Genomic DNA, 12,961 nt, shown 5'->3' with positions numbered 1-12,961 from the left:
ATCAGAAAGCTTGACCTGCTTTAAGAAGTTCAAAGCTATGTATGAGAATCTCTTGTCCACTACTGTTAAGATTTTTCATAGTGATGGAGCACCTGAACTATCTAAAGGTGATTTCAAGCTATTCTTAGATGAAAATGGTATTCAATTGAGGTGTTCATGTCCTTATACTCCCCAGCAGAATGGGATTGCTGAAAGGAAGAATAGACAGATCACTGAGGTTGGGAACACTCTATCTTTTCAAGCTTCTCTTCCTAAGTCTTATTGGTTTGATGCATTTGAGGCTGCAACCTATGTCATAAATCGATTACCTTCTAAAGTTCTTGATCAAAAGTCTCCCTATGAGGTATTATTCTCTCATACTCCTGATTACTCTTTTCTCAAAGTGTTTGGGTGCACTTGCTTTCCTCATTTGGCCTCTACAAGGCAAGATAAACTCTCTCCTAAGTCTGTTAAGTGTGTTTTCTTGGGCTACAGCCTTACTCACAAAGGTTACAAATGCTTACATCCTGAAACTTCTAGGGTATACATATCAAGACATGTTATATTTGATGAGGATTCATTTCCCTTTGCTGAATCCTCTCCTCCTCCTGCCAATATTTCTCAATCCACACAAGTGGTATTACCCATGCTTACAACTTCTTCTGTTTCTCCTCAAATTCAGAATACCTTTGTGCCTGCTCCTTCTCTTTCAAATTCTCAAGTTCCTTCAAATTCTCAAGCTCAGACTACACCTGTGTCTGTTCCTTCTCCCTCAAATGCTCAAATGCCTATTCACACAGAAAATGCAGGTTCCTCATTGGTTCCTAATGTTCCAATTCATCCTATGACTACAAGATCAAGGACTGGCACTCTAAAACCAAGAAATCTTTCTGACTTTGTCACCCATCATTCTGTGTGTCATCCATTACCTCAATGTTATTTGACCTTACTTGAGCATCCCACAGATCCTACTTGTTATACTCAGGCTTCTAAGTATCCTGAATGGAAGAAGGCTATGCAGGAAGAAATTGATGCTTTAGAGCATAATCAGACATGGACTCTTGTTCCATCAACTCCTTCTATGAATATCTTGGGTTGTAAATGGGTTTTTAAAACAAAACTAAAGGCTGATGGTTCAATTGAGAGGTATAAGGCTCGGCTGGTAGCTAAGGGTTTCCATCAACTTGATGGTTTGGATTATTCAGAGACATTTAGTCCAGTTGTGAAGTCTTCTACAATTAGGGCTGTTCTTACTATTGCTGTGACAAATCATTGGCACATCAAGCAGTTAGATGTGTCAAATGCTTTCCTCCATGGTGTTCTAGATGAGGATGTCTTCATGACTCAGCCTACTGGTTTTGTGGATTCCTCAAAGAAGGATTGGGTTTGCCATCTTCATAAGTCCTTATATGGACTCAAGCAGGCTCCAAGAGCTTGGTATACTAAGTTTGCTTCTTTCTTACTTGATTTTGGGTTTCAGAAAAGTGCAACAGATCACTCCATGTTTGTTTATCAGGCTCAAGGTGACACATTGGTCTTGCTTCTTTATGTGGATGATATCATTCTCACTTGCTCTTCTACTGATTTGCTTCACTCTTTGGTGTTATCACTTCAAGAAGCTTTTGCTATGAAAGATTTGGGTAGCTTGCATTATTTTTTGGGGATTGAGGTGTCTTCTCTCCCATCTTCTTCAGGACTTTTGCTAACTCAAAACAAATACACATTGGAGCTTCTTCAAAAAGCAGAACTTCTTGATTCGAAACCAATGGCTACACCAATTCCTTTTGGGAAACGACTCTCCAAAGATGATGGTATTCTGCTAGAAGACCCAACTCATTATAGAAGTCTAGTTGGTGGACTTCAGTACCTCACCATGACTAGACCTGATATAGCTTTTGGGGTTAACTATGTGGCTCAATTTATGCAAGCTCCAAGAGATGTTCATCTTCAAATGGTTAAAAGGATATTCAGGTATCTTAAGGGCTCTCTTGGCTCTGGCATTTCGATTATACCAGGAGATTATACTTCTCTTACTGCCTATAGTGACTCGGATTGGGCTGGGTGCCCTGATTCCAGAAGGTCTACATGTGGATTTTGTGTTTTCCTTGGCTCCACATTGGTTGCCTGGTGCTCCAAGAAGCAACCAACTGTGGCTCGATCCAGCACAGAAGCCGAGTATAAGGCTCTTGCTCTTGCCTCTTCTGAACTTCTCTGGCTCTCTTATGTGCTAACTGAATTGGGTGTCAATGTTCATACACCTTATGTGTTGAAATGTGATAATCTTGGGGCTCAACATTTGGCAACAAACCCTGTGTTTCATGCTCGAACCAAGCATGTTGAAATTGACTACCATTTCGTGAGGGAATTGGTTGCTTCAGGAACACTTCGTTTGGATTATGTTTCTTCTCAAAATCAGCTTGCTGATGTGTTTACTAAGGGACTCTCCAACCCTTTGTTTCTCTCTCTCTTATCCAATCTGATGCTGTTTTCCTCAAAATCATCTTCAGCTTGAGGGGGAGTGTTAGAGAGAAGAAGGTGTACTCGAAGTGTATGAATAAGAAGGTGTACTTGAAGTGTTAGAATAAGACTAAGTATAAGTATTAGGGGCTTTTATGTCTTTTCCTTTATCTTGTAATTCTGTTAGAATTAACAGAAATATGAAAGTTTGTTATAATAACAAACTTTCATATTCTCTCTCTCTAACGAACTCTGTACTTGGACTATATAAGGAGATGATCACTCCTGAGTTTGGTTAATGAGAAAATACAATTACTCTCTCTCTATCTTACTTAGTCTCTGATCTAACACTTACTATATAATATAACAGTGTGCTCTAATGACGGATAAGGGAAAACACAACTCCTTTTGATATACTTATATTTTATTTATTTAAGTATGAGTGGTGATCCGATAAAATATACTCCAAATAAAATGTGACCTTTCAACAAAAAAAATTACTTGTGACTTCTGATGATTCAACATAAGTTTAACAGCTTTTATATAATTTCCCCATTGAATTTTGGGTTTAACTTAATTTATTATTACACTCTTTTATCAAATTCTACTATTTTTGAGATTCAATATTGAGAGACGACCTGGTCAACAAGTGTTTGACCATTGCTTTCACTATTTTGTAAGTTAAAGATTCTTATCTTTACAATATATAGATATTATCACGATCTAACGACCCAATACATATTCATGTCTTTTGTTTTGTCATTGTCGTGTTAGTTGCTTTCCCGTGAGATAGGATGCATAATGAACCAATCATTCATTTTTGGAAAATTTTGTTTTGTCATGAACTTTTATTTGAGTTAATACTACATTTGTACATAATATTGGTTTCTACCTTATCCTTCTGAACTTTGCATAGATTGCATCGACATGATTTTTCACAAATATCTTACCATTGATCTTACTTTCTTTCGTGATTTATAACAATTTGTACACAAAATAAAGAGGACGTCTCTAATTACCTTCACGATGACATCTATTCACGCATAAACTTAATGTGGTGTGCACACCATATAAAAGTGCTACATATAAGTAAGAAAATCATCTCTTTGATTTGTCTGATACTAGGTGCCACTCGCGTATAGTACACCGTCTTTTTTTTTTTTTTGCGGAGAACTTTTATTTCATAGTGAATATAATCCATCACATATCCCTGCAAAAAGTCTATTGAGGGCGAATTGGAGTCCGACTTTGGCCCGTCTTGATGACGTGGCACCTCACGTCATCAAGTCAGACTATTCACGTGATTTTGTGTTTAAGAAAATAGAGATATTCAAATTAGGTCCTTCAAGAGTTTGAGTAATTGACGTGATGCCCCTATGTTATTATACCAATCAAAAACCGGTGCAAACCATTTGAGGGTCTCCTTTGGCCCTGGTTCTTTTTTTTTTTTTTTTTTTTTTTTGCCATGGTTCTTTGTTTACTATTCCCTGTTATTGAAAGGGTTCTTTGTTTACTTAACTACCAAAAAATAGAGGGTCTCTTTTGCCCTTGTTTAAGTAATCTATAGCTCCAATTTCTTTTCGAGATGATTTCTTACATTTTTTCTCGTCGTCTAGACGATTTTTTTTATTAAACTCAACCGATATAACCGATATAATTGGGGTTGATTTGTGTATCCAAGTTATGTGTTCACATATTTGGGCATATAGAGATAAAATATACTCAAATTCCAGCATTTTGATTTGTAAATGATCTGGTAAATTTATTTATTTTAGTCATTCTCATATCTGACTTCTAGTAGAATTTCGAAATAGCTCACCATTCTACTGTTAATTTACTTTTATTTCTATTGATCTCAAAAATTGCTAACAATTTATGTACATAAATACATGGATAATGAACATCCAATTTAGACATAAACATCTACTATCTTGTACATATTAAAAATAACGGATACTTCAAAATACAAGGTTCATAACTCCAAATAAGATCCAAAACTTTCTTGAGCAAAAGAAAGAAAAGAGATAATGTAGACCATGAGATTGAAACAAAATGTTACAGTGACCATCATCTAATTCAAATATCACCCTACATGTAGGTTCCCAAGCAATTGCAGAAGTCCCTGCTTGGTGACAATTTAATAAGTGTAACGGTAAGTCAACTTAATTCTATTATATTGCACACTAAATCGAACCAAACTAAAATGCATGAACATCAATTTGAACCAACTAATTATTCAATAAGAAAACTTGTATATCTAAATGTCAAGTAAAATAATGAAAGACCTTTCATAAAAAAAAACTAAAATAATGAAAATGAATTGAACCAAGTAATTAATTGAATCGACTGTCTCCATCTAAATATTCTAAAACTTAAAGAATAAATTGAACCGAACTCTAACCCTCTAATGCATTAAGGCTAGAATCTAAAGACAAATCCACATTATATAATTTTAGGCAACTGTTATTCTTCCCTCAATTGAGACTTTGACGTACTACCATCAGCCATTGCTTCACTTGAAATATAATAATTGTAGTCAGGACGATAAACTCCCATCAACAACTCCATATTAGACTGCACATATATCAACAAACAAAATTGTTACGAGATTTAATTATCATGGTGAAGTAAGAAATATATAGAAAAGCGGTAGAAATTACCACTTGTTGATTATTTGGTGTGGAGTTACAACCAAAATTCATAATACTTTGTTGAGTAGGAATCGGGTCAAATATCTGAACCGCATCACATGTGAACACGAGATCACATATAACAATAAAGAATATCATTACGGGATCTAATTATCATGATGAACTAAAAAATATATAAAAAAGCAATAGAAATTACCACTTGTTGATCATTTGGTCTATAGGTACATCCAATATTCGTAACACTTTCTTGAATAGGCATCGGGTCAAATATCTGGACTGGATCATTTCTTGGCATGGGATCACATGTTGCCATTGAAGAGACTGTACACTATAAACATATAAAGTAACAAGTTATTAAATAATGATTAATGAATATAACATAAATACATAAATGAAAATTTTAAAATTTTAAGTCACTATACCTTCTTTCGAGGCTTGTAAATCTTCTTTTGTAGTCTTTTTTCTCGAGGATGCCCTTTTGATTTAGAATACACGGGATCACGGATGTTTGTACTTATAGTTCACTAGATGTTGCTAAAAACTATAAGTTACTGACAATCTAATTTGTTTTTCGAACTTTGAGTGGGATACTTTCTAGGTTAAACCAATATAAAACATAATAAGATGAAATATGAATCTCACCTGCTGTAGAGGATGAATGACAAACCGGTGAAGATGAGTAAGTCATTATGAAGGAAACAATCAGACAAAATAACCTAAAAAATAAGAAGAAACCATAATTAGATCTTAAAAATAGTAAAATTATAACAAATATGAATTGTACTAAATAAATACACAAAAAAAAAGAAAATAGTCATACCAATCATGAAAGATTAGTAAAATCTTGAATAGGCTAACTCCTGAATCTTTTTTTGGTTCAAACTCAATTACAAATAATTTTGAGTATAAAATTTTAGCCATTATTAAATTACACTGGAATGGGGTACTCAAGTGGAACAACAAGGGATTGCAGTACCCATTATTTATTCTATGATTGCTAATATCTACTTCTAGCAAACAATGTTAATATCCATTTTTGTTGTGTGCATCAATTTGATTAGACCAAGTTTGGTGCAATTGATACAATATATGCAAATATAATAATAATCTTCAAAAAAAAATAAGTGAGAAAACTGAATATAAAATTGATTTACCAGATTTTTTTGATGATTAGATAGGATGATGAAGAAAATTGTAGGATAGAAAATAGACCCAATAATCTTTTGTCTTCTTCAATTGGGAGGAAGAAGATATCAGACGGGAGAGTGAGAAGAAGTTGGAGCTTTGAGTTACTTAAACTAGGGCAAAAGGAGACCCTCAAATATATTGCCCTAGTCAAGAAAAGATCCTGATCATTGAATGGTTTGAATGGTTTTTGACAAGTATAATAAGATAGGGGCATCACGTCAATTACTCAAACTCTTGAAGGACCTAAGATGAATATCTCTATTTTCTTAAACACAAAATCACGTGAATAGTCTGACTTGATGACGTGAGGTGCCACGTCATCAAGACGGGCCAAAGTCGGACTCCAATTCGCCCTCAATAGACTTTTTGCATATCCCTGAAATACCATACACCTATTGAAGCCTATATTTATTCCCTATCCTCCATATTTGTTCTTACATAAAGATGAAGATTACCTTCCTGAATCGAAAACCCATGGCATGTTGAACTTCACAAATGCATCCACATAAGACCATACAGAGATACAATCTTTACGACATACGACTTGGTTATCCACAACCAATATTATATCTTATCTCAAAATCCATCAATGTCTTTATCTCATCATCCTCAGTGATACACGAAGGAATTAACGCTTGTTGTTGTCAGCTGTATAAAAAAGATTTCTTTCGTCATAAAAAAACATTTGCAGAATGCTAACAATTCGGAAATAGAAGATAAAAATTTCATTTACATGATACTTCTTTTTCATCCAAAAGTTTTTTTTTTTTTTTTTGTTGAAATTTTTTTATCCAAAAGTTCATTATATAAAATAAATAAAATGTTGGGAAATTATAAGATGAGATAATCTGTACATTCTATTGTTTTTTGTTTTGTCGATGTCGTCTTTGTCGTATTTGTGGTCCGCCCGTGATACATGACTTGTCGTAGTAAAGTGATACTTCCTTTTCATTTCATCTCTCTCTCTCTCTCTCCCTCATTTTCTCTCTCTACTGATAAGAAGTAGTAGTGCGAATAATAAACTTTTCTCTGAACAACCAAAAACTACACACATGATGTCCCCATTCATTCTTCATCATCACCTCCAGATCTTACCCATCTAAATACTCTTCCTCTTCTCTCTCTCTATAAAACCTTAATTCCCATTCATTCTACTTCTTAATTTCTCAAATTGCTTTCAACTATGACTCAACTCTTCCGATCCAAGAGTTGGGGATTCGGAACTAGAACCACCGATTTGGAATCAGTTCCGACGAGTCCTTCTTTGTATCATTACCAGGCAGACGGAGAAGAAGAAGATGATGATGATGAATATGAGGACGAAGAAGAAGAATATGATGAGGAGTACTGTTTGAATCCTATTTCAACTCCATTAATTGTACCTGATGATTCAAGAGAGAGAAAGAAAAGAGAAAGACAACAAAATCATCAACAATTTCAGATCTTGGCTATTTTTGTTTCAGCTTTGAGGAAATCAGTTGCTACTTGTGGTGTTGAAAAAGATGATATTTGTTCTATTGATATTAGTCCTCCTACTAATGTTAAACACGTTTCTCATGTTACTTTTGATCGGTTTAGTGGTTTTCTTGGTTTGCCTGTTGAATTCAAAACCAAAATTCTAAGTAGGGTTCCAAGTGCAAGGTTAGTCACTACTCTTCAATTTCCCAATTCATCTAATCCTCATTTTAACTACAGTAATTCATTTCCCAATTTCAATTCTTGAATTTTTCACTTGTAAAAAGAATTTGGTTTGGATTTTATTGTTAGTAATCTATGGTATAATTCTGATAAGAAATTTTTATCTTTTAGAAATACTTGAATTAGGGTTGTTCTTGGTCAATTAAAAACTGAATTAGGGGAATAATAAAACTGAATTTGTTGGTAGTTAACCAAATTGGTTGTACCAAAATATTCACAGCATAGAGAGAGAGAGAGAGAAAAAGTGGAATATGAGGTAACATGGCTTAACTTTTGAAGCTTTTACTTAGAAGATGCCTAATCCTCATGCTTACTCTGCTTTTTTAAATAGCTTTTGTCAGGTTTCTGGTTTCTTGTAGTTGTTAACTATCACTATATTCATATACTAGAATCTTGTATTTTTTTTTTATAGGTAGGTTAAAAACAAGTTTCCATAAAACTACTTATACCTGTAAATTGAATGAGACACTTGACTAGTCTATAGTAAACCACATATCTCCGACTTGATCACGACGACAGTAGTCTTTTGTCGATTAGCTTGAAGTTGCTTGAAGATTTTGCTATCAGGACTCCAGGAGATAAGTTTTGTCAATTTAGTTTTGTAACATGGTTTTTAGTAAGGGTATTGGAATTTGACACTAGTACAAGATGCCGAACACGATAAGTCGAAAAGGAATTTGAAGTTGGAGCACGACATTACGACAGCCGACAATACACATACACATTTTCTTATCTTATTATCAAGATCTTCATGTTTTTCTTGTATTTTTCTTTTGCTGTTGGTCCTTTCGGATCAACTGTTTTTACACCAGAACAGCAAATTTTAAACTAAAGGGATGTGTTGTAAACAACTGATCATAAAACGAACTTTTGCAAGTTTACACAAGATGTGCATAATAAATGTAAAATGATGCCCTACTGAAGTGACTACTAATGGCCGCCAAGACTTCTAAGTATTTGACACAGCTGACACAGTTATTCAAAATAACTATCCATGTGAAGAAGAAATTTAGTAGAAGGGCATGCCATCTTAAGACAAGATAAAACACTTTTTGGAGGGCTATACTTACGTACGATACATAAAATACCATGTATTTACCACTAAGACTCTAGATACTGGTGACATATGTAACAAGCTTATTAGATTAACTACTGTCGACCACTATTTGAAAAAAAATCTGCACATCAGGATATTTCATTCCAAGCTTTTTCTAAAGCAGGCGATGCACACAGCTGGGCCCCAGGATCATATGCAACTTAAGAATTACTGCAGAGACTGATTTTTTTTTTTCATTAAGATTGAGATCGTCGAGATCTATCTCCCTTAATCACTTGTGAATTGTGATGAGCTTGAATTCATAAGTTTTCTCTTGTGCAGTTCAAGCGTATTTGGGGTTTCTGCTGAGTCTATGAAATGTTCCTATGATAACAAAGGAAATAGCGTCCCAACGATTCTCCTCATGATGCAACGGCGGTTGTATTTGGAAGGAGGACTTCAAGTATGTTCCCTTTCTTTTTTTCTTAAAACTATAAAAAATAAAATTACTCCGTGTAAAGTCCATTTGATTAAGTTTTCTTTTCTTTTCTTAATCTGGAATTCAAGACAGAGGGAATATTTCGAATCAACCCTGAGAATAGCCAAGAGGAATATGTCAGAGACCAGCTAAATAGGGGAATTGTAGCTAATGGAATTGATGTGCATTGTCTTGCCGGTCTTATAAAGGTACCATTTATGATGTTATTAAATCAAGATTAACCATATTTCAGTTTGCTTCTTTTACTCTCATCTGCACAAGTCGCCTAAAAGAAGAAGACTTGTCTTTGCTGCATCTGTAATAAGTTTGATAAGGCATTAAAATTCTTTGTTCACTTTAGAGGTGTTGTCATTCATTTCTTAAATTGCCGCTTCTCTTGTTAATGTGAAGTTTGTTAAGGCATTGAAATTTTTGAATCACAGCCTCATGTAGGACAAATGGCAACTATCCTACTTCATGTTCAATATTTAAATACTTGAGCTTTGTTCTTTCCGAGTTTAACTATCTTGTATAAATAAAATTGAGATTTCTTAATTTTATAGGCGTGGTTTAGAGAACTTCCTTCAGGCGTACTCGATTCACTTGCACCAGATCAGGTAATGAATTGCAACACAGAAGCAGATTGTGTGCGACTTATGATGCTACTAAAACCAACAGAAGCCGCATTGCTTGACTGGGCCATCAATCTGATGACAGATGTTGTGCAAAATGAAAGTCAAAACAAGATGAATGCACGCAATATTGCTATGGTATTTGCACCTAACATGACACAGGTAACTGCATTACTCCAAAACTCTAATATATTCGGTTCATCGATTTATTTTTAAACAGAAAAAGTCACTTGTTTGGAGATTCGAGTTGGTGCCACAAATTTAGCTCTGTCTACATCTGATCGGGTTATTATTGGATTTCATCTTTGATCTCTAGCTGACTTGAGATCCCAAGATCTAGGTTCAAAGGGAAACAAACGTTATATATAACTTTTCAGTAACACTGAAAGAAATTTATCTCTTACTCCTTCCTAGGATGAACCAGTGTTGCTTGCAAAGAGTGAGGATAATAAGCCTAAGACCCTAGGATAAACCACCACCTGTTCTTATCGATCGACATTGAAATATGACATTTTGTAGCATTTGTAGGCTACAAGTATTTGTGAGAGTTGAAGCATGTATTTTGTTGTATTCTTGAGTCCCAACCAATGTCTCTCCATTCTTGTTAATGTGAAGTCGCTTGGTTTTGATTTACGATAATTACATCGGCAATAACTAGTTGATATTTCCCTGTTTCAGATGGCAGATCCTTTGACTGCGCTAATCCATGCAGTCCAAGTTATGAACTTTCTGAAGACACTGATTATAAAAACAATCCGAGAAAGAGAAAAATCAGGTGCCGAGCTTAAGGAGCTACCGTGTTCTTCAACATCTCCACACGACACAAATGATCCCAACCCACCATTATTAGGCAATGAAAACTGTGAAGGGTTTTCTGAATGTACAATCACGGAAGGTGTGCATGAAACTCCCAACTCCGATAACATTCTAAAAATCTCAACTAGAAACGAATCAGAAGGTACTGAGATTATCAATGATGATCGGGAAAGACCAAAGCCCGTATCTGATAGCAGTAAGCCCATCAAGTGCGAATCTGGGGCCACGGAAAATGAATTTAGAGATGCTGAGAGTTTCTTGGATAGATTGAGTTTGAGACGAGGAGTGATGAAACTTCGAAACCATCCCGTGTTTCAGTTAACTAGGTCTGCTAAAAAGCCCGCAGAAGTTGACATGTAATATACAGTTTGAGATTTTCTGAAGAATATTAGTTGAAGTGATCGACTTGGGGTGACTATGTTCAACTGCAAGGTGGACATGTGTTGATCCTTCTGTGATATTATGTCGATTTACGAAGTAGTGAAATAAACTGTCTCCGAGCTCTGTTTATTCTCGAGTTTGAGACAGACCTGGAGTGGCATCTGATTTGTTCTAGTGTATTGATTTCAATGATAAGGGTTTTTCTCAACATTGATCAGATAAGTTCTTCTCAACCAATTCTTCATTTGAACTGATAATCACTGAAATTGGTCTATGTAAATATGTCTGATTGTCCAAGCCTTCTGAGGGTAGGCATTAAATGTTGATTGAATCATGAAGCTTTGAAGATGTGCCAATGGAGTTGATTGGCCAAGGAGGAGAAGTCTTCTTCATTAGTAACTAACCTAGTAACATACTCTATTTTCTGTTTTTTCTTTTCATGTTTGTTTGCTTGTTTTGGTTCTGGGTTTTGTTCATGACTAGAAATATGTTGGAGATGGAAAATGTAATTCTAAGATCAAGTGTTCTTTAATGAAATATTACATTAGGCTGATGGTTGTGTTATTTATAAAAGCAATCACATGTTGACGTTAAGCCAGGGTTGTATAGGTAACTAGTTCTAAAGGCTTCAAACGTTTAACAGTGAGAGAAAGATGTTCTAGGTCTGGTATTGACATTTGTTTGTAAACCACTTTCTAATGGTGTAGTAGATTTTGATTGGAGAAAACTGGGGTTTGATCGGAAAAACATGCGAGCTTAGTCTTAAAACACCTCATTCATCATGGTGGATTAGGAACACTTCCTATCGCGGATACGAGTCTAATACCTAATTTTCAAGAACAAAACATTCATAGAGAATATGAAGATGAAGAACAACAAAGACAAAACAAAAGACTAGTGAAACGTTTGTTGAGAAAAAGAAGCCCATGGAAAGTACATTAATGGCTAGCAATGGTAATAGAAATTGTTCTTCGGTCAATTCCAATTATCGGAATTCAGAAGGTTTACTCATAACTAGAAGGCCTAAAAAGAGGAAGAAAGCCTACTAATGCAAAGGAAACTCCATTAAATCGTGTTGAAGCTCAAAGAAAAGTCACGAAAAAATTAACCATAGCTTTTACGTGCTTAAAGCTGTGGTTGAGTGGTTCCAATTGTTTTAAGAATGGATGAAGCTTCTTTACTTGCATATGCAGCTTCTTACATAAATTCATTGAGATCCAAGATTAAAGAGTTCGAGTCTAAAGTTGAAAATGAATCCGAGAAAATAAAGACAGAAGTATTTGAGAGCTTGGGTCTTCATAAAATGGAACAAATACTAGTAGTCTTACTAATACAAGGATTAGTTGTGATCATGAAAGTTTGATGGAAATAGAGGTTAAATTTTGGATTCGAAAGTGATGATAAGAATCGGAGAATCTAAATTGTCCATCGGCAAGATTAATCAACGTGATTCAGAAGTTGGAAGTTCTTCATGCAAGTATGTATAGTGTTAAGGACTTAATGTTACAGGATATTGTTGTTAGAATTCTTGATTGTTTATATGTTTTCAAAGTGAAGAGAGTTTGAAAGTTGCTCAAGATTGAACACAAGCAATAGCTAATTTGATCCATCATTTTCATATTCATGTTCGTGTATTTGTTAGTAA

At 34.8% G+C, this 12,961-nt stretch overlaps 2 protein-coding genes across 2 annotated transcripts; one reads left to right on the top strand and one right to left on the bottom strand.

Moving 5' to 3' along the window:
* Positions 1–4,773: 4,773 nt before the first annotated feature.
* On the bottom strand, positions 4,774–5,585 carry LOC147534616 (uncharacterized). The gene is made up of 4 exons (XM_086650918.1): positions 5,510–5,585; positions 5,284–5,415; positions 5,097–5,171; positions 4,774–5,010 (listed from the first exon to the last, which is right to left on the bottom strand). The coding sequence occupies exons 2-4, from the start codon at positions 5,398–5,400 to the stop codon at positions 4,900–4,902; spliced, it is 303 nt and encodes a 100-aa protein (XP_086507044.1). The 5' UTR covers positions 5,401–5,415; positions 5,510–5,585; the 3' UTR covers positions 4,774–4,899.
* Positions 5,586–6,872: 1,287 nt separating this feature from the next.
* LOC147534615 (rho GTPase-activating protein 4-like) lies at positions 6,873–11,869 on the top strand. The gene is made up of 5 exons (XM_086647524.1): positions 6,873–7,916; positions 9,352–9,472; positions 9,577–9,696; positions 10,051–10,281; positions 10,798–11,869. The coding sequence occupies exons 1-5, from the start codon at positions 7,459–7,461 to the stop codon at positions 11,293–11,295; spliced, it is 1,428 nt and encodes a 475-aa protein (XP_086503650.1). The 5' UTR covers positions 6,873–7,458; the 3' UTR covers positions 11,296–11,869.
* The last annotated feature ends 1,092 nt before the right edge of the window (positions 11,870–12,961 follow it).

Source organism: Eschscholzia californica, unplaced genomic scaffold, assembly GCF_041429995.1.
Source record: "Eschscholzia californica isolate CP2 unplaced genomic scaffold, dmEscCali1.0.p SCAF_6, whole genome shotgun sequence".
NCBI lineage: Eukaryota > Viridiplantae > Streptophyta > Magnoliopsida > Ranunculales > Papaveraceae > Eschscholzia > Eschscholzia californica.
The sequence above is the reverse complement of the archived record's forward strand: the minus strand, read 5'-3'. Positions and strand labels throughout refer to the sequence as shown.

Excerpts from the sequence above, each read along its gene's own strand:
- LOC147534616 (XM_086650918.1), bottom strand. The coding sequence starts at position 5,400 with ATGGCAACATGTGATCCCATGCCAAGAAATGATCCAGTCCAGATATTT. Across the intron at positions 5,172-5,283 it reads GACCAAATGATCAACAAGTG|ATATTTGACCCGATTCCTAC; the intron begins GTAATTTCTATT and ends GATGCGGTTCAG. Across the intron at positions 5,011-5,096 it reads CACCAAATAATCAACAAGTG|TCTAATATGGAGTTGTTGAT; the intron begins GTAATTTCTACC and ends ATATATGTGCAG.
- LOC147534615 (XM_086647524.1), top strand. The coding sequence starts at position 7,459 with ATGACTCAACTCTTCCGATCCAAGAGTTGGGGATTCGGAACTAGAACC. Across the intron at positions 9,697-10,050 it reads GTCTTGCCGGTCTTATAAAG|GCGTGGTTTAGAGAACTTCC; the intron begins GTACCATTTATG and ends TTAATTTTATAG. Across the intron at positions 10,282-10,797 it reads TTGCACCTAACATGACACAG|ATGGCAGATCCTTTGACTGC; the intron begins GTAACTGCATTA and ends TCCCTGTTTCAG.